The sequence below is a fragment of the Penicillium nucicola genome, assembly GCF_028828085.1.
Source record: "Penicillium nucicola strain IBT 29836 chromosome Unknown utg000005l, whole genome shotgun sequence".
NCBI lineage: Eukaryota > Fungi > Ascomycota > Eurotiomycetes > Eurotiales > Aspergillaceae > Penicillium > Penicillium nucicola.
The window spans coordinates 1,387,315-1,406,714 of record NW_026643129.1 but is presented as its reverse complement, the minus strand read 5'-3'; the positions used below and the strand labels follow the sequence as shown (position 1 = coordinate 1,406,714).

The window sequence follows — 19,400 nt, the reverse complement described above, 5'->3', positions numbered from 1 at the left end:
CGAACAACCACAAGCTCACACAAAGCCTCCAGACTCTTCCTCAGCTACACCACAGCCCGAGGGGAGATTTTAGTCTCATCCCGATGGGTGGTTCCAGTGTCATTGCCCAGGACAGTGGAAGCTGTCAACACTCGCGACGATGGCACCTCCGAGCGGAGCGGCTTCGTACAAGAAGGCGGACGGCTCCTTGACCATTTCAGTCGATGAGTCGTCTGTAACATGGATGCCTGCAGCGACAGGTGCAGCACAGCCGATCACTATACAAGTAATCAATATTTCCAGTGAGTGTGACCGACTTGGATCTGGATTGCCTTGTCTTTTTGAATTTGGCGCTGGCGTTGGCTAACCGCTAGTCCAGATTTACAACAGACACCAGCTTCCAAACCAAAGGTTATGCTGAAGATCTTTGCCCGCGCCCCCGATTCTCCTCCTGATGCCACGCCCGAGGCATATGTTTTCCAGTTTACCGGTGGGGCGGATGCCCGACCGCAGGCTGATGCCATCAAGGAAACACTCAGTGCCCGGATCAACACGCTAAGATCGCAGACACCCGCGCAAACACCGGGACCGACGCCGGGTGGTGGAAGTGGCGAAGGCTTGTCTGCGGCGATGGCAATCGCAAATGCTGTCACGTCAGCGGGGACATCAAAGAACCCACTAGATGACGAGAACAAGCTCCGAACGAACGGCGAGCTACAACAGTCATTGCTGAAAGCGGATTCAAATCTCCGTCGCATGTTCACCGAGGGCTTGAACACCAAACCTGATGCGTTATCGTCTGGTCAGTTCATGTCACAGTTCTGGTCGACGCGGCTGCATCTACTGCGCGCGCATGCTATTGAGCAGAGCCAGATGCGCGGCTCTTATAATGTGCTTTCGTCGCTGAAGCCGCGGGTTGAGGGGGATAATGTTACCCGGATGAATATTAGCAAGGAGCAGATTGCGCTGATCTTCTCGCAGCATCCGCTTGTTAAGCGTGTTTATGATGAGATTGTGCCGAAGCTTAATGAGCAGCAATTTTGGTCGCGGTTCTTCCAGAGTCGGCTTTTTAAGAAGCTTCGTGGAGAGCGCATCTCTGATGCTGATGCCACTGATGCGATTCTCGATAAATATCTGCGCACGGATGAGTCTGCTGGACCGGGCCGTGAAGGGGGTATTCACCACTTCCTGGATCTTGCTGGCAATGAGGGCAACCATAGCCAACGGCGTGGCAATCGGCCTGATCTTGATATGAGGCCGTCGGGTGTGGATAAAGTACCTATCATTCGGACTTTGAACAGCCTCAGCGAGAAAATCATGGCTAATGTGGCGCCGTCAGATGGTGACATGAGTGCGCCTGTTGGCATGAATGAGGAGGCGTGGAAAAAGCTCCAGCTGCAGGATCTCCGTGGTGATGAAGAGCAAAGCAGGATCACATTGAATATTCGTGATCAGAGTCGATTCTTCTCTAGCACGCAAGAAGACGACAAGAGCAAGCAGTTTGCGCAACAAGACCCGGACCAGCTTTTACAGGCTCTTCGCGCAGAGATCGCGCAGGATCTCCCAGCACAAGGAAATACCCAATTGAGCAAACTGGTGGATCCTGGCAATGATGAGGACGAGGAAATGGAAGATGCTCCCGCCATCCAACGGCCAGTAGGCTCCTCCGCCGCTCTTCATGACTCCTTCGCCCAGATCCTGGAAGCAGTGCGTGACCGCCGGGCCCAGCTAAGCGATCAATCAACATCAGAGACATTCGGCCTCTCAATAGCTCTCTTCGACCGACTCACCCTGACACACGCTACAACCACGGAGTTCCTGCACCAGTTCTGGCAGGCATACCTATCAGGCAACCCAGACCGTGCCGGCGAAGTCGCATCCCTCGCTGAATCTCTCCAACGAGCGTCCGAGCGGATCAAAGCTGTCGCAAATGACGCAGAAGCCGATCGCAAGGTCGAGGTTGACAAGTTAAGGCAGCATGCGCGCGAGGTATTCGAACGTACTCAGCGCAAGATCCGGCCGAACCTTGAAGGCGTACAGGGAGGTCAAAAGGTCGTGAACCAGCTGCTTGGTCCGACACTGCATGCGCTGAACGTCGCCTTGAGCAAGTACCAGGCGGAATTGGCAGAGCAGAATAAAGAGGCGGCTGCCATTCCTGCGTAGAGATGGGCTGGTGAGAGACGAGTTACAAAAAGATTATTGGCGTTGCTGGGCATTGGTTGTATACTATAATACCTTGAAGATCCTATACAAGCGAACAGAGAAGCATATCATAGCAAATATAATTCCTCATAGATTCTCTGCGGCACTAAAATCTCGGCATGCCGAGGTTCCCCAGACTTCGGGTTCCGCCAACTGTCCCCTCACCTTTGCACCACACCACACCACTTCCACCTCAACCACCACCAACCAGCAATCGCCACACGAATACCTGGATGAGATATCACAGCCCATAACAGCTCCAATTTTGAGTGTATCCCAGGCCACTCCTCACAAGGGAGCAACGCCCCTCCGATCAAAATGCTCACCTCCGGCCTAACAAACACACCCCTAACAAAACTCCTCCTAATCTACACAATCGCCTCCTCAATCGCCCTCTCCCTCTTCGACATAAAACATCTCGCCTCAATCTCCATCTCGCCCCATTTCTGGCCCTACGCCCAATTCTGGCGCGCGGCAGTATGGCACCTCGTCGGCTTTGCCAATTCCACCGAGGCGCTCTTCGCATCCATGCTCGTCTACCACATGCGCGTCGTTGAGCGTGCATGGGGGAGCAGGAAGATGGCCGTGAGTACCCCCATCTGACCCGGCATGGAATGGAATGTAATACAACGCAACAGATTGGGACTTGATCAGATGCTAACTCGACGTGCTGGATGCTCTAGACCTTCCTCCTCACGACCCTCCCATACACCACCCTCCTCCCACCCCTCCTCCTGTCCCTCCTCGTCCGCCCCCTCTCAATGAACAACCTCAATTACCTACCCTCCGGCCCGACGGCCATGATATTCGCCCTGTTGGCGCAGTATCATGCGAGTATACCGCATACGTATCGGTATCGCATCGGGACAACGACTACTGCCCCCACTACTCCCCCCAACACAGATACCAACACCACTGAAACTGGAACTGAAACTGAACCTGGAACTGGAGCTGGAACTGAATCCTCCAATCAACAGCCCGCTGATACCCCCAAACCCCCCAAACCAAGCCTGACTCTCCTCCTCTCGGATAAATCAACAACCTACCTCGTCGCTTCCCAGCTAGCCCTCTCGCAATTCCCGGCTATGCTTCTGCCCGCGGCGCTAGGGTGGATTGTTGGCTTTGCGTGGCGCGCGGAGATCCTGCCTGGTCTTTCGCCTGCCGTGAATGGATTTAGGGTTCCTGCTTGGGTTGTTGGGGAGAGGGAGCGGAGGGGTACTGGTGCTGGTGCTGGCGGGGAGAGGGAGAGGTATGAGGACTTGAGGAGGAGGTTGGAAGGGGAGGCCGCTGCTTCGGCTTCGGCTTCTGCTTCTGCTTCTGGGCTGGATGGGGGTGAGACTGCTGCTGTTGTTGATCGCCTGAGGGGGGATTGGTAGATGTGTTTTTTTTTTGTTTTAGTCTGTATTATTTTTTTCGGTTCGTCTGTGCTATCTGGTATGCGCCATTCTGTCATGTCAATGAATTGCCTACGAACAACAAACCGTTCAACAGAGTCCCCCGATGTGTGCATGGAATCAACCCTACATGCCAGCGTAATACCAGACTGCCAGAATGGGATATCAATTAAGGTGGAAGTCGATCTAAGAGAGGAACTATGATACCGCTAGAACAAGAGATGCCCATGTGAAGACAACAAAAGGGTAAAGCACCGCATACACGCCATGTCAGTCATATCTAATGCAAAGCTCCAGCTTGGCTCTCGAGGAACCACAATATAACCATGCCCATCAGCGTCCATTGCGACTCCGTCGCATATTCTCCTTACATTCGTTGCAATACCATTTGACTAGAAATAAATTAGTATACGGTGTCACGGGAAAAGACCAAAGAGAAATAAACATACCATTCTTCCCAGGCGGTTTTGTCAAGCCCACGCAAGACAAATGGAACCATTCGCGCGGACAGGCGTCATTATCGCAAGCAACCATTTCACCGAAACTGATCTCGTTACAGTAGCAGTATCGCGGCTCGCCCTCTTCGTCTTCGTCGTCGCCTTCGTGGAGGGACTCATCGTCGGAGGGTATGACGGGTGGTGGAATGGGTTTCTTTTGTGTGCGCTTTGTCGAGGCGGGGTCTTGGCTTCGTGTTGGTCGTGCGCGCTGCTGGATAGGTTCATATGCTGCGAGGATGGGTGTGGAGGTTTTGGATGTGCGGCCTTTGCTGGGTTCGTTTTCGCCAGAGTCTTTGCCGTCCAGGTCTTCGCGTTTGGACCCGGCTGGTACTGAGGTTCGGGCGCTGGAATCTTCGTACTCACGGAGCTCCGCATTGAGCTCGTTCTTGACCGTGCCATCGCGGGGCATGTTCCTTGAATCGGCGATTTTGTCTGCAGAGGGGCGAGGTCAGTGATTGGGCTTGAGGAATTGAGGTGTGATGACGTACTGTTGTTTGGCTGGCCAATGCGGTTTGAGGCTGATGATGATGGCCTTTGTCGTGCGTTGCTTGTTGACCCGGCGTTTTGCTGATTGCGCGAAGATTGTGGCCTCGACGTGGGACCTGGACTGGCTGCACCCCGCGGGACATTGAAAGTTCCAACCAAAGGCGACGGGGCAAGGACAGGCGATCCGGCATTTGAAGCATTGGCCCTGGGATGACATTAGCTGTAAGTATTGTGGGGAGCTACAGGACAGAGCATACCTCTTGCGCGCAGCAGCAGTCGGATTGGGAGCGCGAGACCGCTTCTTCTCCGCAGGATCCTTGTTTGCGGCTCTCTGACTCTGAGCACCGCTGGCAGACCGTTCCATCGGAATACTCGTGTCTACAGGGAGCGCTGGGCGTTCTACCTTCCGACGCTTGGGAGCAGCGCTAGGATCAGCCGCGTCTGCGCCACGAGATTTCCCATTATTGGTTTTGCGGGCACCTGAGCTCCGTGATTCCTCATAGTCTGCATCGACGTGCGCACGACGCTGTTTACGCGCCAATACGGCATCGCGTCGAGCCTCACTGCGGCTAGCGGCTTCAGCTTCGTGCAGCACGTGCGAGAGATCCTGTCTGTGGTTGACTGCTTCGCGGCGGGGACGCTCGTTGGTTGCTGCCTTCGCCGCGGTCTTGTTGGAGTAGGCCCAATGTGTCAGACTGCCCAGGCGAGCTTCTTCGCTAATCTCGCCTGCAATGTATGGGAATACGGTATCCAGTCGGACGACTTGGCGGTCCAATTCCTCGTTCGCGTTTGAAATGACGTGATTTTTCTCGTCGGCGGTCATCATAAGATCAGAGAGGCTCTGTCGTACGCGATCAAAGAGGAGTCGGCGATTTTTGCTTTCGGACGATTCGAGTGCTTGAGAGAGATCCTGGCGCGAGTGAGATAAGATTAGACCAAACTCCAGGTAGACAAGGAAATGGAGAAATCAATTTACCTGAGGCATAACATCCTCACGAATGACACCCCCGACGATAGGCGCGGGGTGAGGAGGGTGAGTAACTGGCTGCGACTCGCAGGAATGCTCGAGCAGCTGGAGTAAATTTTCCTCAAGAGCCCATGCCTTCGCATCGACTTCCTTTAATAGAGAGTTGTGACGCCGAAACTCGCGAGGAAGCGCAGTAATAGCATCTGTAAAATGCGTGAGGGCAGGGTAGAAGCCATGGGGAACAGGGGGCGTAGAAGGAATTTCAGTAGTCGAGCCTCGGCCGAATGCGAAAGAGGATCGTCCGATGGTTTTAGAGGTTCGAGACGGGTTTGTTCGAGTCTGACGGGCTGACTGGCGTACTCCCTGGCCCTGGGGGTTCATGGCTGACGATGAGATGGCAGACATTGTGAATGGGAGAGTCGGGACTAGGAGCTGCGCCGCAGAGAGGGTTGGGGGGTTCTAACCCAATTTTAGGGCAGAATGGGAAGCGGTTGACGATCAATGGTAATCACAGATGGCCTTTCAGCATTTGAAAGAGCTAATGACTGATATAACACTCGAGGGGCACCGATGCAGGAGAACTGTCTCTGGCAAGTTTGAGTGCGGAGAAGAGCAATCGGATCAGGTGAGAGTCGGCCTGTATTATCAGGCACCAGTCGCTGAATCATCAGCGCACATGGCTGACGTCATTACAGGCACGAACCTTTGGAAGTATACCAGTCGAGTCTGGATAGATGTAAAGTTTCTAGCAGTGTAACGATTTGATTATATTCCAAGAAATTTCGTTATATGAGAAGGTTCAGATGGCAGTTCACTGTAATAGGCCATCTTTTATGATGTCTCATTTGGGACAACTTTGTGCTATATAGTTTCTATTGGAACTTATTGGCGAAGACCTATGTTGCTCTCCTTTTTGCATGTTGGTCAGAAGTGATGATGACCTTGAGACTTACAGCTGATACCAAGCATAAAATCGAGTTGCTCGATCCACTCATCCACCTTGAACCGGGCAAGAAGCTTCCAGTGTTGCAAGTTCAGATCTCGCCTATTAAAAACAGTAACCAGCATGCCACACATAATCTGAAAAGAATTGACGGCACTAATTAAAGATATATTACCGTTATAGTGTAAAAGACTGCACTTGGATCCATCACATAAAATATAGATGTTAGCAGACCCGTTCTCAAAAGTTCATATTTTTTTCCTTCAAAGCACTTACCAGAGAGAGGCAAGTCTTCAAATAGCTTGCTAAGTATAAAGAGTATATTTGATTGCAGTTCTATAGCATTGTAGTCATAAGAAGACTCACAATCAACCCATTGCTCCTGTACGATGAAAACGGAGAACTGTTTCTTTTGAACTGAGATTTTATCTCCTAGGAAATCAGAGCTACGTAGTGAAGAGTGATATAATCTTCAAGGACTGCAGCTGTTCAATACTGGCAATTAACCTCAAAAATACATAAATAGATCATAATAACTTATCAAAGACGCTAAGCCCAGACCTAGATAAGCTTGGCGGCCTCAGAAATCATAGTGGTGTTATTGAATTTGAAACCTTCACTTCTCACAAATTGTATTGACATATGCAAGAATATAGAAGATATCTCTCCTAACAGTAGCAGCCATCAAACCCCCACTTTGAGTATATGGAATGAGAGTTCTGTTCCACTAGATGCCCTGAGGAGCGTCTTGGCAATTACTTTGTCTTTCTTTTATAAGAATTGGTTACCATGTCGAATACAGAAAGAATCGACTTCAATGTACCGAATCCTTGTAATGCTTGAAATATTGTAAGCTGTATGGAAGAGCCAGTGGTTCCATTTCCAACAATCAAACTGTGGGATTCTCCATATCAAGACAAAATCCCAGTTTCCTGCCGTACATGTTGATCCAGACACCAGTTAATAGAAGCAAGCCATCAAATATCATGATATACACAGAGACAACCCATTCAAATCTGGCAGTTGCAACATTCAACTTTAATTGGATTGAAGGAAAGTTTACCCCCACACTTGTCAGATAAATCCAAGAACTGGATCACACAGATTTTGAGAAAAAGGAGCGCATCTGACCGGGACTTGACTATATCTCTAAGATGATCACAGTCAGGACTTGGTCTGTATTCTTCAAAGCTTAGCACCGATTGTGTCTGCATTTAGGCCAATGGTATCAGTAAGTGCTTTTTCCAAGACAATGAACAAATATCGGCAATCCAGCCGCAACTTAACCTAATGAACCTCCTGTAATAGTCCCACGAATATTCATGGCTAGTATACCATGCTAAATTATGTATATGAGAGACTATCTTCGACCGGAGCTTGGAACAAGCGTGACAATTTCTGGGGGATCGTCAACATAACCTTAAGTACGTTGGTCTAACCTCTTTCGGCTTGGCTGTGGGTGCAGGTGTATGGATAAGTTACTAAATTAGTGTTTGATAAGCATACCCTAACGTCATTGATGTAGACTGAAATACGTACAGAACATTTAGGGACTCGAAGAACTTCTTTTGATGCGGTAACCCACCCTTGCTAGAATTCTCACGAATGTGTCACTAGATCTTGCAATTGAGATTTTTGTGTCATACAGTATCCGAGTCGATGAGCCTTTCTCTGGGGTAACTTGATTCAGATGCCCCATCCAGCAGAAAAATGAATACCCCTGAGGGCCAAGTTATACAATTTCTCACTTCTCAAAGGTAGATAGCGAGTATGACTTCAGCGCGAGAACTGGAGTGCAATTCGGACTGAGCGAGCTTTTGCCATCCGATGCTGCTTGGAAGTAAGATCCTCTTCCTGCTATAAGATTAAATCTCAACCAACTAATTACTTTCAAGCAAAGCTTCTTCAATTACGTGATAAGTATATGCAGTCATTGTCACATTCCATCCGTGCTCTTGAGCACCGGTTTCTTCTTTATAAAGGAAAGTCGATTTGCAATTGAATCGATTATGCCCTAGAGAGCCTTCAACGAAATGAAATTGAAAGTGCTGGTATTTAGTGTGCTTTTAATTCACATGTTGTGGGAATATCATTGTAGTATGCCGTTGCCTCATTAAACCCAATCTGAGCCTGGACTGCCCCTACACATCGCAGTCGGTTAGATCCCATGTGGAATTGGCGCCTCGGCTGCAGTTACAGTAGCATCGTGGCTGGTTACCTGGTCAGATGTGCAATATACTAAAGATGAGATGTTATCAGTCAAAAGTCCTGTCATACAGGAGCTTCAGGGCGTGCATATCCAGGGTCTCAGACCCTTTTATTAGTGTCAGACAGCTTACTAGGTAAACACTACACTTAACCTAGAGTGTCTTTAGAGCAACTTTTAAGTAGATGCTACGAACAAGCACCGTTTCGCGTAATCCAACTAGTGTCTTTATTTTACATATAATTTAGATCCTTAGTATAGACGTGGGCCCCCTGCTAAAGCGCAAGAGGAACCCAATACAGAAAATCCAAGACACGGCGTATACAAGGTGAGAAAACAAAGTAAATCGATACAATAATGGAAAGTTAGGGTGGTACAAAATAAACAGACGCTAGCTCCTATAAGAACCGATGAGATAGGAAACCAAACTCAATGCAGATGACAAATGCAGACATTGCCAGCTTTACGGAGTTCAAATCAGACCGCTAAGAAGGACAGGCGTTTACTCGCCCTTCAGGTGGTCCTGGTGGATGGAGAAAGCATCCTCCAGGAACTCCTGCTCCTCCTTCAAGTGAACAGCCTTGGTACCGGTGGCGACGGAGGCGGAACCGGCACGACCAGCGTACAGGACGTGGCGGCGGTTGTGGTGCTCGGTGGCGTTGAGCAGGCTCTCGATACGGGGCTGGGCGTAAGACCAGGCACCAGCGTTGAGGGGCTCCTCTTGACACCAGACGATGTCCTTGGCGTTGGGGTAGCTGTCGAGGTTCTCCTTCAGCTGAGCCCAGGGGAAGGGGTGCAGCTGCTCAACACGAGTGATGGCAGTGTTGCGGATACCGTTGGCCTCACGGTGCTTGATAAGAGCAGCGTAGACCTGGCCAGAGCAGAGCACAACACGCTCAATCTTCTCGGGCTCGTCAACGGTGGTACCGTGACCCTCCTCAGGGATGATCCACTGGAAGTGAGAGTCGCCGCTCAGGGCCTCGATATCGGAACGGGCAATGGGGTGACGCAGCAGAGCCTTGGAGAAGAAGATGACCAGAGGCTTACGGAACTGGCGGTGGATCTGACGACGGAGAATGTGGAACAAGTTGGCAGGAGTAGTCATGTTGACAATCTGCATGTTGCAGTCCTGGTGTTGGCGGTCGAGCTTGTCAGCCGAAGGGTAGACGCGGGGCTCTTCGTTGCAAAGCTGCAACCAACGCTCCATACGACCGGAAGAGTGCTCAGGACCTTGACCATCGTAACCGTGGGGCAAGGAAACTACAAGGCCGGAACGCTGCAGCCACTTGGATTCACCGGAAGCGATGAACTGATCAATGATACACTGAGCGTTGTTGGCGAAATCACCGAACTGAGCCTCCCACATCACAAGGGCGTTGGGGGAGGTGAGAGAGTAACCGTACTCAAATCCGAGACTATATAAAAGGTTAGTAATAATTTCCAATCAGAGAGTAACGATTCCAAACTTACACGCCGAACTCGCTGAGGGAGGAGTTGGAGATGACGAAGCTACCCTGCTTCTCGCTGATGTTCTGCAGAGGAGTGTAAGTGCGCTCGGCATCCTGGTCGTGCAGAACGGCGTGACGCTGAGAGAAGGTACCACGCTCGACATCCTGACCGGAAACACGAACGTGATAACCCTCGTCGACAAGGGAACCAAAGGCAAGAGCCTCAGCAGTAGCCCAGTCGATGTTCTTACCCTCATCGACGGTCTTCTTGCGGTTGTTCAAGATACGCTTGAGGTTGCGGTGGAGGGTGAAGCCCTCGGGCGCACCGCTGCCGCTGACCTTGTCAGCGATGTGGGCAAGAGACTTCTCACCAACAGCGGTGGGCAGGTGAGGCAGAACCTCGGTAGCCAGCTCCTTGGGAGTCTTGAAGTTGTTCCAGGCGGAAGTCAGCCACTCCTTGCTGGTGGGCTGGTAGTCCTTGCTGCGGTCGAAGCTGTCGCCGAGCATGCCCCAGACCCACTTCTTGTGCTCATCGATATCATCCTTGGTGAAAGAACCCTCAGCGATGAGCTTCTCGACGTACTTGTCAAGCTGAGCCTTCTGCTCGGCAATGCGCTTGTACATCAAAGGCTGGGTGAACGAGGGCTGGTCAGTCTCGTTGTGACCCTGCTTACGGTAGCAGACCATGTCGATAACGACATCGCGCTTGAACTCGGCACGCCAGTCAGCGGCGACCTGGCAGACGTAGTTGACGGCCTCAACATCGTCGGCGTTTACGTGGAAGACGGGAGCGTCGATAGACTTGGCGATGTCGGAACAGTAGGGGGTGGAACGAGAGTAACGAGGATCGGTGGTGAAACCGATCTGGTTGTTCACGACAAGGTGAATGGTACCACCGGTGGAGTAAGCGGGAAGAGAGTGGAATCCCATGGTTTCGTAGACAACACCCTGACCAGCAAAGGCAGCGTCACCGTGGAGCAGAACACCCATGGCGGAGTCGTAGTTGGTCTCGTCGTTGTTGTAGTGCTGGATAGCACGAGTCTTACCGAGAACGACGGGGTCCTCAGCCTCCAAATGGGAGGGGTTGGCAACCAGAGACAGCTGAACCCGCTTGCCGGAAGGAGTGGGACGCTCGAAGTTCATACCCAAGTGGTACTTGACATCACCGGAACCCTCATCGGAAGGCTCAGTGGAGCCAGCAAACTCACTGAAGATAGACTCGTTGGGCTTGCGAACCACGTTGGACAGGACGTTGAGACGACCACGGTGAGGCATACCGATGACGATGTCCTTGATGCCATAGTCGACACTGCGGTCGATCAGGGCCTTCATACCAGGGACCAGAGTCTCACAACCCTCAAGACCGAAACGCTTGTCGTTGGGGAACTTGGTGGCAAGGAAAGACTCGAAGCTGGAACTCCAGATCAAACGATCAAGAATGCGGCGCTTGTCGTCGACGGAGTAGTTGTAAGGCTGAGGGATCTCGAAACGGTCACGGATCCACTCGCAAGGCTTGCGGTCAGGAATGTGAATGTACTCAACACCGTAAGAACCGCAGTAGATCTTCTCACAGGCGTCGATGATCTCGCGCAGAGTCATCTTCTTGCGGCCGTCAACGGCGAAACGGGGCAGGATACCAGGTCCAAGAGCGAACTCCTGGTCCAGGTCACGCTCAGTGAAACCGTAGTGGTCAAGCTCGAGCTCCTTGGGCTTGTCGTAGCCAAAGGCCTCGGCCTCTCCGCGGATACCGAGGGGGTCGATCTTAGCCTTGTGGTGACCACGGGCCTGGTAGGCGCGCACCAACAACTGAACCTTCAAGTGATTTGTCACGTCATGGCCAGCGGCGAGACCCTCACCGGGCATATCTTGAGGGACACCTCCGGTAGGGGTGGGGACGAGAGTGGGAGGAGGAGTGAAAGCCTGAGAAATGGGCATGTTACCCTCTTCCATGTTCTTGAAGTAGGTCTGCCACGAGATGTGGACACTGGAAGCATCGTTCTTCCATGCCAGGTACATCTCATCGACATAGTTGGCGGTGTTTCCAGAAAGGAAAGAATCGTTGGGGTCCTGTCCGCGTAAGGGCAAAGTTGCGCCGTCTCGTTAGTCGAATGTCCCAATTCTCTAAATTCTGGAATCGGGGACCATTATCGAATCACTCGCGATTCTCACGGTTATTGTTGCTTACCACTCCCTGGGTTGTACCTTCCGCGGGGGCGGCATAGTATCTGGCGCCGTTGAAAGCACGGTCGACAACAGCGAGAGGGCGACGGGCGCTCATGCTGAAACCGGAGCTTTTTGATGCGCTGCGAGCGCTCGAGGCAAGGTGGAACGAGCGCCGGCATGCCGGGGAGGTCGCACCACGCAGCATACCGCTGTGGGTGGCCTTCAAAGCAGTGTTTCTAAACATTGCGGGATTTTTCTTGGATTGAAGAATCCAATGAAGTTTGGAGAATCGAGAGGAAAGGAGGTAATGATCAAAGGTTTGAGACCCTGTAAGTCAAATTAGACGTCCAAGTGAGACGCGCTATAGGTAAAAGGGTCAGCCGATCGAAATGCCAGGGTGTTTGGTCTCTGCCGAGGAAACCGGGATACGGAGGAAAGGACCAGTAGAGTAGGAGTACACGTACAAATTAACACACAACAGGTGTCGACTAGTATTGCCGTAGCACCTGTAAACAAGCCGAACTCATCAGAGAGCTAAAACTCTCTAATTTGGAAAGAAGTGGAGGGGAGAATGGAGATGCGAAAGAAGCAAGAAAGCCAGATGAGAAGACAGAGCTGCCGAGAATGACGGTTCTCACGTCCGGCTGAGGCTGGTGTGCCTTAGTCAGCCCGAACCAGCCGATGAGACACGCCTGCGCCACAGCGCCCGGCTAAGGACTCCCGGTTAGCGGGTGTTTTCGGCCCAATTGCACTACTAGCGATTTCCATTACATATAAGTTAGTGAGAGGCCTCTTTAGTTGTGGGTTTAAGCTTAATAGAAGAGACTACCACCTGAGTCCGATACCTTGTGTATCATAGAGACTAGAAAACCCGAGATATGGGGATAGTAGAAGCCAATAGCTCAAGATAAGCATTGCACTCACCCAAGAACTTGGGCCGGTGCAGATGTTACTAAGCATATTCCATTAATAGGGTAGGTATCAACTACCGACATACTAGCCATTCAAACAACCCGATCTAGTCAAGCCTTGTCCTCTCTCTGGACCACAGCAGTAGGCTCGTTTTCTTCCTCTTCTGGCCACACTTCGTTATTGAGGTGTCTGAATCGGAACCAGAACACAATGGTCTGCAACGCAAGCGCTACAGCCGGTGCTCCCCAGATCCAGACCAGCCACGGGTCAGCAGTTGCCGGAAGCAAAATTTCACCAATTGCACTGGACAAAGCATTCATGAAGAGGAAGAATGCCACCACCAGGCCCTTCATTCCATGCGGGGACCGTGCATAAGCAAGCTCATAGGCAGTCACGTTGCAGAAACACTCACTCAAAGCACCTAGAATCGTATTCGGAAGCTGCCACCAAATGCTGATTTGGGCGACTTGGTCACAAGTTGATGCCTGGTTACCGCAAGGAGAGAGCGCGTAAACTCGCCACTGGACCAGAGCACCCGCGATACCAGAGATGGTTGCTAGGGAAAAGCCAAATGTGATGCGGCTGATTGGGCCAAAGTTTATCTTGTAGCGACGGAGAGTGGGATAGAAGACGAAGGTAAGAACTGGAACAACGAAGATGATTGTCAATGCGTTGAAATTGCTGAGAATATCGTTGGGTGCGCCATTGGTCACCATCGAAGCGCCTTGGTTTGTCGATACAGATCCGATGCCCCCATCATTGAGATACCAAATTGGGTAGAACCAGAAGATATCACAGGCAGCTAGGGACGATTAGAATATATATCGAACAAGAAAGAGCATAGAGAAGTTTTCAGGAGTGAATTTGACATACCAACTGTTCTTGAAACATCCTTGACGGCTTTATCGGTCCAGTTCACGATGATGCCCTTCTCCCGGAGGCTGCTGGGTGTTACCCTATCCCACAAGTCCTTGCGCCAGAACTGAAAGTTACTCTGACGGAGAGCAGTCCCGATGATTCTGAACGCCTGTGAGACCTCGGAGCTCCCAGCTGGTGGCCTTTTGTACGTCCTCTTATACATGACCAGAAGAAGAATAGGGAGCAAAAGGTATATAAGACCTGCCAGCAAAAAGGAGAGCCAGAAGCCCACATACTTCTCGGAATAGGTAGTCGCAAGCATGAAGAAAGCACCGACATTGACGAACCCATAGAAGATCAGCATAATTCTGTTTGTCGTAGCTTCAGGGTCCACGATGACCTTCTCTCCCGACTTGAGTGACTTAGTATAGGCCTTTTGGTGGGGATTTTGATCAAGGACAAGAGGCGCAACATTTGGCTTGAATATGCCGGCACCAAGGGAGAGAAGCAACAGGCCGATGATAAACGGTGGAGCCGAATGAGCTGTGCCCTTTTGGAGAACCGAGGGGATAGCGCCGAAGATTTGGATAATATGGGCAACTCCGCAGATCAAGATACCGACACAGATCGCCTTATATCGCCCAACATGGACGTCAGCCCACCAGCCACCAAGAATCGGGATCACGTATGAAAGGAAGATGAACAGCAGTGTCAGTCCGGATGACGCTTGGAGTCCCATTCCCAGGGCGCCGGCCGTTTTCTGGGTGCCTCTTGGAGGGGAACCTGCTCCATTGCCACCTTCAGTCGCATTAGCATGTTCCCTGAACTTGCTGCGGGGCATTTATACGTACCTTTAGGGAGTGGGAATTGGATGAAATTGCTGAAGACGGTTTTCGCGCCGTAGTAAGATGCGCGCTCAGCAAACTCCACTAGACATAGCGTGAACGAGACCAAGGGCAAGGAGCCCGCAACCTTGCGAAGCGTATCGCGTTCCTCTGCAGTTGGAGAGGGATATCCATCCTCCGAGGTCACTTGTCGCTCCAGATTCTGGAATTGCTTAGAGTCGTCGACTACCGTAGGAGACAACTGTGTCACCACCTCGGAGCCATTAGCACGACCAGAATCCATGGCAACTGCGGTTTCAAAGCAAAAAAAGTCTGGAGAACGGGAGTTCACAGAACTGGGACCTCAGACACAACTCAAGTGAGAGCAGTCAGCGCTCTTGTCTTGTAAAGAACAATTGGATTGAAGGTGTGATAGTCCGACTGTGTCACAACCCAGAGCAGACGCTCGAGATTTAAGCAAATGGCGTCTCTCGCATGACATACAGGTGACAAACTCCACTGATGGCGCCATTAAGGTCAATTAAGGCACACCAATGGCTTGTATGGTTTCAAAGTGCAACAAGACGTAACCTCGACATAATAGTGTCGAATTCGTAATCGGTCGTGTCTCTGCCTCTCAGGGGATACTCCAGTCTTCAACCCGAGAACCAATGCTGATTGTTTACTAAGTGATTTCATGTCCAAAAACACAATTCTGAAAGTATGATGTTGAATGTTGTGCCCGTCAACTAAGTTATAGTTTAGAAGACAGTTGTGCCTGAGGCGTTGCAAGACACGGGATCTACATCGACCCTGCCATTTATGGTATAGCGCATATATCCCATGGATGCTTCTTCCTCTTAAGGACGATGGGTCTTAGCCCTAGGTGGATCTATGTGATAGCCTACTTGCTGGCCGGGGGCCGAGGGATATAGAACCTGAAGGTACTTGGGGATGAAAATCCGATCCCCTCTTTCATACTATGTGGTATTATGTCTCCCTTATTATTGACATCTACCGCTGCAATATGCCACACAAAGTCCAAAGAGCCGCAATTAAAAACACAGGGGAGAACGAGGACGACAAGGAAAGACGAGTGCTGTCGCTGAAGATTCATGAGGTCGTAAAAGAAAATGGCCACGCATGGACTCATATGCAACAAGAAAAGTACAAGTAATGTATATCCAAGCAAGTAAATGCTGCAGGCAATATAATCACAGAACATTAAGACGCAGGGCACCAGCACTGCTGATTGAAGCTTCGTCCGCCTCATCGACAGGGAGACCAGCCAACGGAGAAGCAGTTCGGATCTGACCATCGTCATGGAAAGACCCAACAACACCAGGCGGTCCCTCATCAGGACTGAACGGGATCGGACTGGCTTCAGAGGCACCGGTGAAACTGGCCCGATTCGAGGACGAGATCGGATGCTGTGGCGGTGGACTGCCGGCACTGCTCCGCAGACTACCGTTACTCCCACCCCAAGCACCGCGTCTCAGTTTCATGAGCGCGCTGAAGGATAGCTCGTCGTCGATATTGCCCATGTCGACTAGCTGTGCCAGACCGGGACTCGCGATGGATGGGTTTGATGTTGCTCCATGGGCTTTGAGGGAGATCATGGAGTTACGGGTACTCCATTCACTTCGTTCGGTGATGGGTGTGAGGCTAGGTTCTTGGAATTTGCCGCGGCTGCTGTGACTGCGGGTTACGCCTTCGACGCGTCTTGGGCCGAAGTAGCCTCCGTTCGTCAGCTCCGAATTGCAGGTGCTATCGGCTTGTGCGTAAAAGCCGAATTCCTGGCCATAGAAGCCGTCGTCGTCGTTTTCTAGGGCTTCTGCGTTTGCTGCGGCCACGATTGCGTCGTCGAAATATGCGTCGTCTGTGTCGTCGTAGATTAGATCGTCGTAGATTAGATTGTCGTCGAGGACGTCTTCGAAGACCATGGGATCGGCTCCCTGGCTGAGGCGGCTGTCGTCAGAGACCATGCCGGGCTGGGAGTCTACTGTTTGTGCTGTGTAGGCTATACTGTCTTGACCCTGGGACCTTTCACTCGTGCTGACGGTTCGGTCAAGACGACTGTTCTGTGCGGCTTCGTTGGCCGCAAAGGCCAATGCGTTATGCAGAATGTCCAAGTTTTGCTCGGTGAGCACACCACCATGAGCCCGCGCAGGTCCCAGATTTGGTATTGGCTCCCCGAGAGGTCCACGTTTTATTGAGCCTTTATGGTAATCACTGGCCACACTGGACATATGTCTGAGATCATGGTCTCCAGTTTCTGTTTCGATGCTTTCCTTGACTGAGGAAGAGTCATCGCCTGGTGCCGTAGTCTCCGCTGGTGGCGGTGCCTTCGGCTTTCGCTCGTATAGATGGCTGGTTACATCGTCGAATATTGATTCATCGAATTCTCCGTTTTCATCGTTGATATTAAGATCCCCAAATTCGCCATCGTCGAAATACATGTCATCCTCGTCGAGAATTGGCGGAAGTGGATTGTTGGCAGCGGGAATTTGAGGATTGCCTGCTGGAGGTACCACGGGCTTTCTCTCGTATAAGTGACTAGTCTCATCGTCAAATATAGATTCATCGAATCTGTCATCTTGGTCATGATTATTAAGATCTCCAAATTCGCCGTCGTCGAAATAAAGGTCATCCTCGTCAAGCCCCAGCGGCTGTTGAGTATTGGGATCCGAAGTATGATTGCTGGCTGCCATAGTCTGTGAGTCCGGAGCCGGAACTTCACTGGTAGACACCGGAAGCGATTGCTCCTGGGATTGAGGTAAAGTATACCGATACTGAGCATCAGCCGACCCAGCCTGATAATGGCCAGAATTATACCCAGAATTATCCGAAACACCAGGCGGCGCAGGAGTAATCGGACTAGCCACAACCGGCGACAACCCAGGAATGGTCCAAGACTTGAGATCTCCATTGATATTGCGAGAAAGAGATAAGTCATCGAAATCGTCATCGTCAGCATCGACATTGACACCCGGAATCTTTTCTTCTAGGCCATCCATGTCATCCATCATATCATTGTCAAAGTCATCGTCAAAGTCATCAAAGTATCCATCTTCGACTTTGCGAGCCGCCTCTTTTGCTTTATGTTTTTCTTCCAGCAGCTTCTCTTGCACGGAGGATTCTACTCCACTCATATCAAAGCTGAAGCGGGAAGCATTGCTCTTAAGATGTCTTGGTAGACCTGAAGGGTTGAACGGGACATGTGGAATGGTATCCTCATCAGCTGTCCCTTTACATTGAGATTCCTCGGGAGAAGCAGCCTTTGGAGGACTTGGAGGAGACTCTGGTGCTTCTTCTTGTTCAGGCTGTTTCTCAACAGGTTCATTGACTTCTTCAGGCAAATGAGAAGGCAAATTCCTCGCGAAAGCCGGTAACGACTTTTCATATCCAGGCTGAGATTGATTTGTCAATAGCGAAGACTGAAGATAGCCCTTGTTCTCAACTTGCAATACATTCTGATCTTCAAAATGCTCTCTAAACACAGGCGAATGATCACTGTGTCGTTTCGTCTGATCATTCCAACGACCACCCTGGAATTGACTAGGAATCTGAGAAGGCGACGGTTCCTGCCCATCCTGCTGCGCAGAGATATTCCTGCGAGGTCGCGGCGCGGAGAAATCATGAACGATATTTCCCCGAATTCGAGGATCGTAGTCATCCGGCATGGCAGGCACATTGCGATTGTTAAGCTTCGGTTCCTCGGTCTTGGAACTGACGATCTGCGACGAGCGCCGACGCGCAAGAAGAGACATGGGATTCAAAAGATGTAGCATCGCCTTGCCGGACTTGTGATGCGTACTGGCATTTTCCACAGATACATCTCTATCTCCGATACGGCGAACAGTCGCGCTCTCCAGTTTGAATTCCTTCTGCGACATGGTCTGTTTATCAGCAGGCGAGTCGTCAGGCGACGTTCTAAACCGAAAATGACCGGTGCCCGGACCAGCAGTAGGCGATCGTTTCTGCTTCCCAAAAGACCGACGGAAAGGAGAGCTGGTTTTGGTACTCAACTCCCCATCCCCTTGATCCGAGCGCAGACCTGAATCAGAGACCTGGGAATCATTCGCCGGTGACGTGATTGTTTCGCCTTCCCATTCTCCAGGACTTGAGTGAGGACGGTTCTGGCTATCGTATGACGGAGAGGGAACGGCAAGCGTGAGGGAGGAAGAGAGCGGCGCGGCTGATGAGGTGATGTTTAGCTTGGACGCATCGATGTCCAACGGCGATTCGATTGGTGGAGGAGCATCCTGCGAGGGGGGATCGAAGGGCGTAGTGAAGGTTGGGGTATCTCGAATTTGCGGGAGCTGGGGAGGAGTGCTGATCGGGCTTCCAGTATTTGGCCCTGCCCCTTTGGAAGATGGGGAGCCCGCTGGTAAGGCGGGCGATATGAGTGAGCGCCTGTGGTCGCGGCGCCAGTATGAGAAGACCGTGGACGGCGCCATGGTGTAGTCCCCCACGCCTGGTTGAGTCCGTGAGGATTATGAGGGGGCGTGATGGTCCATT

At 51.3% G+C, this 19,400-nt stretch overlaps 6 protein-coding genes across 6 annotated transcripts; 2 read left to right on the top strand and 4 right to left on the bottom strand.

The window, feature by feature from the left end:
- Positions 1-139: 139 nt before the first annotated feature.
- N7511_005601 (TFIIH subunit TFB1 family protein) lies at positions 140-2,142 on the top strand (the record flags this gene model as incomplete). The annotated part of the gene is made up of 2 exons (XM_057127978.1): positions 140-281; positions 359-2,142. The coding sequence occupies 2 exons, from the start codon at positions 140-142 to the stop codon at positions 2,140-2,142; spliced, it is 1,926 nt and encodes a 641-aa protein (XP_056984495.1).
- A 357-nt stretch (positions 2,143-2,499) lies between these two features.
- On the top strand, positions 2,500-3,557 carry dscB (the record flags this gene model as incomplete). The annotated part of the gene is made up of 2 exons (XM_057127977.1): positions 2,500-2,766; positions 2,865-3,557. The coding sequence occupies 2 exons, from the start codon at positions 2,500-2,502 to the stop codon at positions 3,555-3,557; spliced, it is 960 nt and encodes a 319-aa protein (XP_056984494.1).
- A 351-nt stretch (positions 3,558-3,908) lies between these two features.
- N7511_005599 (putative PHD finger domain protein (Ing1)) lies at positions 3,909-5,930 on the bottom strand (the record flags this gene model as incomplete). Its single annotated transcript, XM_057127976.1, has 5 exons — positions 3,909-3,967; positions 4,025-4,504; positions 4,561-4,763; positions 4,816-5,468; positions 5,535-5,930. 5 exons carry the CDS (start codon positions 5,928-5,930, stop codon positions 3,909-3,911), a joined length of 1,791 nt encoding a protein of 596 aa, XP_056984493.1.
- A 3,246-nt stretch (positions 5,931-9,176) lies between these two features.
- On the bottom strand, positions 9,177-12,529 carry kgd1 (alpha-ketoglutarate dehydrogenase KGD1; the record flags this gene model as incomplete). The annotated part of the gene is made up of 3 exons (XM_057127975.1): positions 9,177-10,089; positions 10,145-12,189; positions 12,308-12,529. The coding sequence occupies 3 exons, from the start codon at positions 12,527-12,529 to the stop codon at positions 9,177-9,179; spliced, it is 3,180 nt and encodes a 1,059-aa protein (XP_056984492.1).
- A 778-nt stretch (positions 12,530-13,307) lies between these two features.
- N7511_005597 (putative MFS peptide transporter) lies at positions 13,308-15,183 on the bottom strand (the record flags this gene model as incomplete). The annotated part of the gene is made up of 3 exons (XM_057127974.1): positions 13,308-13,999; positions 14,071-14,853; positions 14,907-15,183. 3 exons carry the CDS (start codon positions 15,181-15,183, stop codon positions 13,308-13,310), a joined length of 1,752 nt encoding a protein of 583 aa, XP_056984491.1.
- Positions 15,184-16,093: 910 nt separating this feature from the next.
- On the bottom strand, positions 16,094-19,339 carry N7511_005596 (uncharacterized protein; the record flags this gene model as incomplete). Its single annotated transcript, XM_057127973.1, has 1 exon — positions 16,094-19,339. The coding sequence occupies one exon, from the start codon at positions 19,337-19,339 to the stop codon at positions 16,094-16,096; it is 3,246 nt and encodes a 1,081-aa protein (XP_056984490.1).
- Between the last annotated feature and the right edge of the window lie 61 nt (positions 19,340-19,400).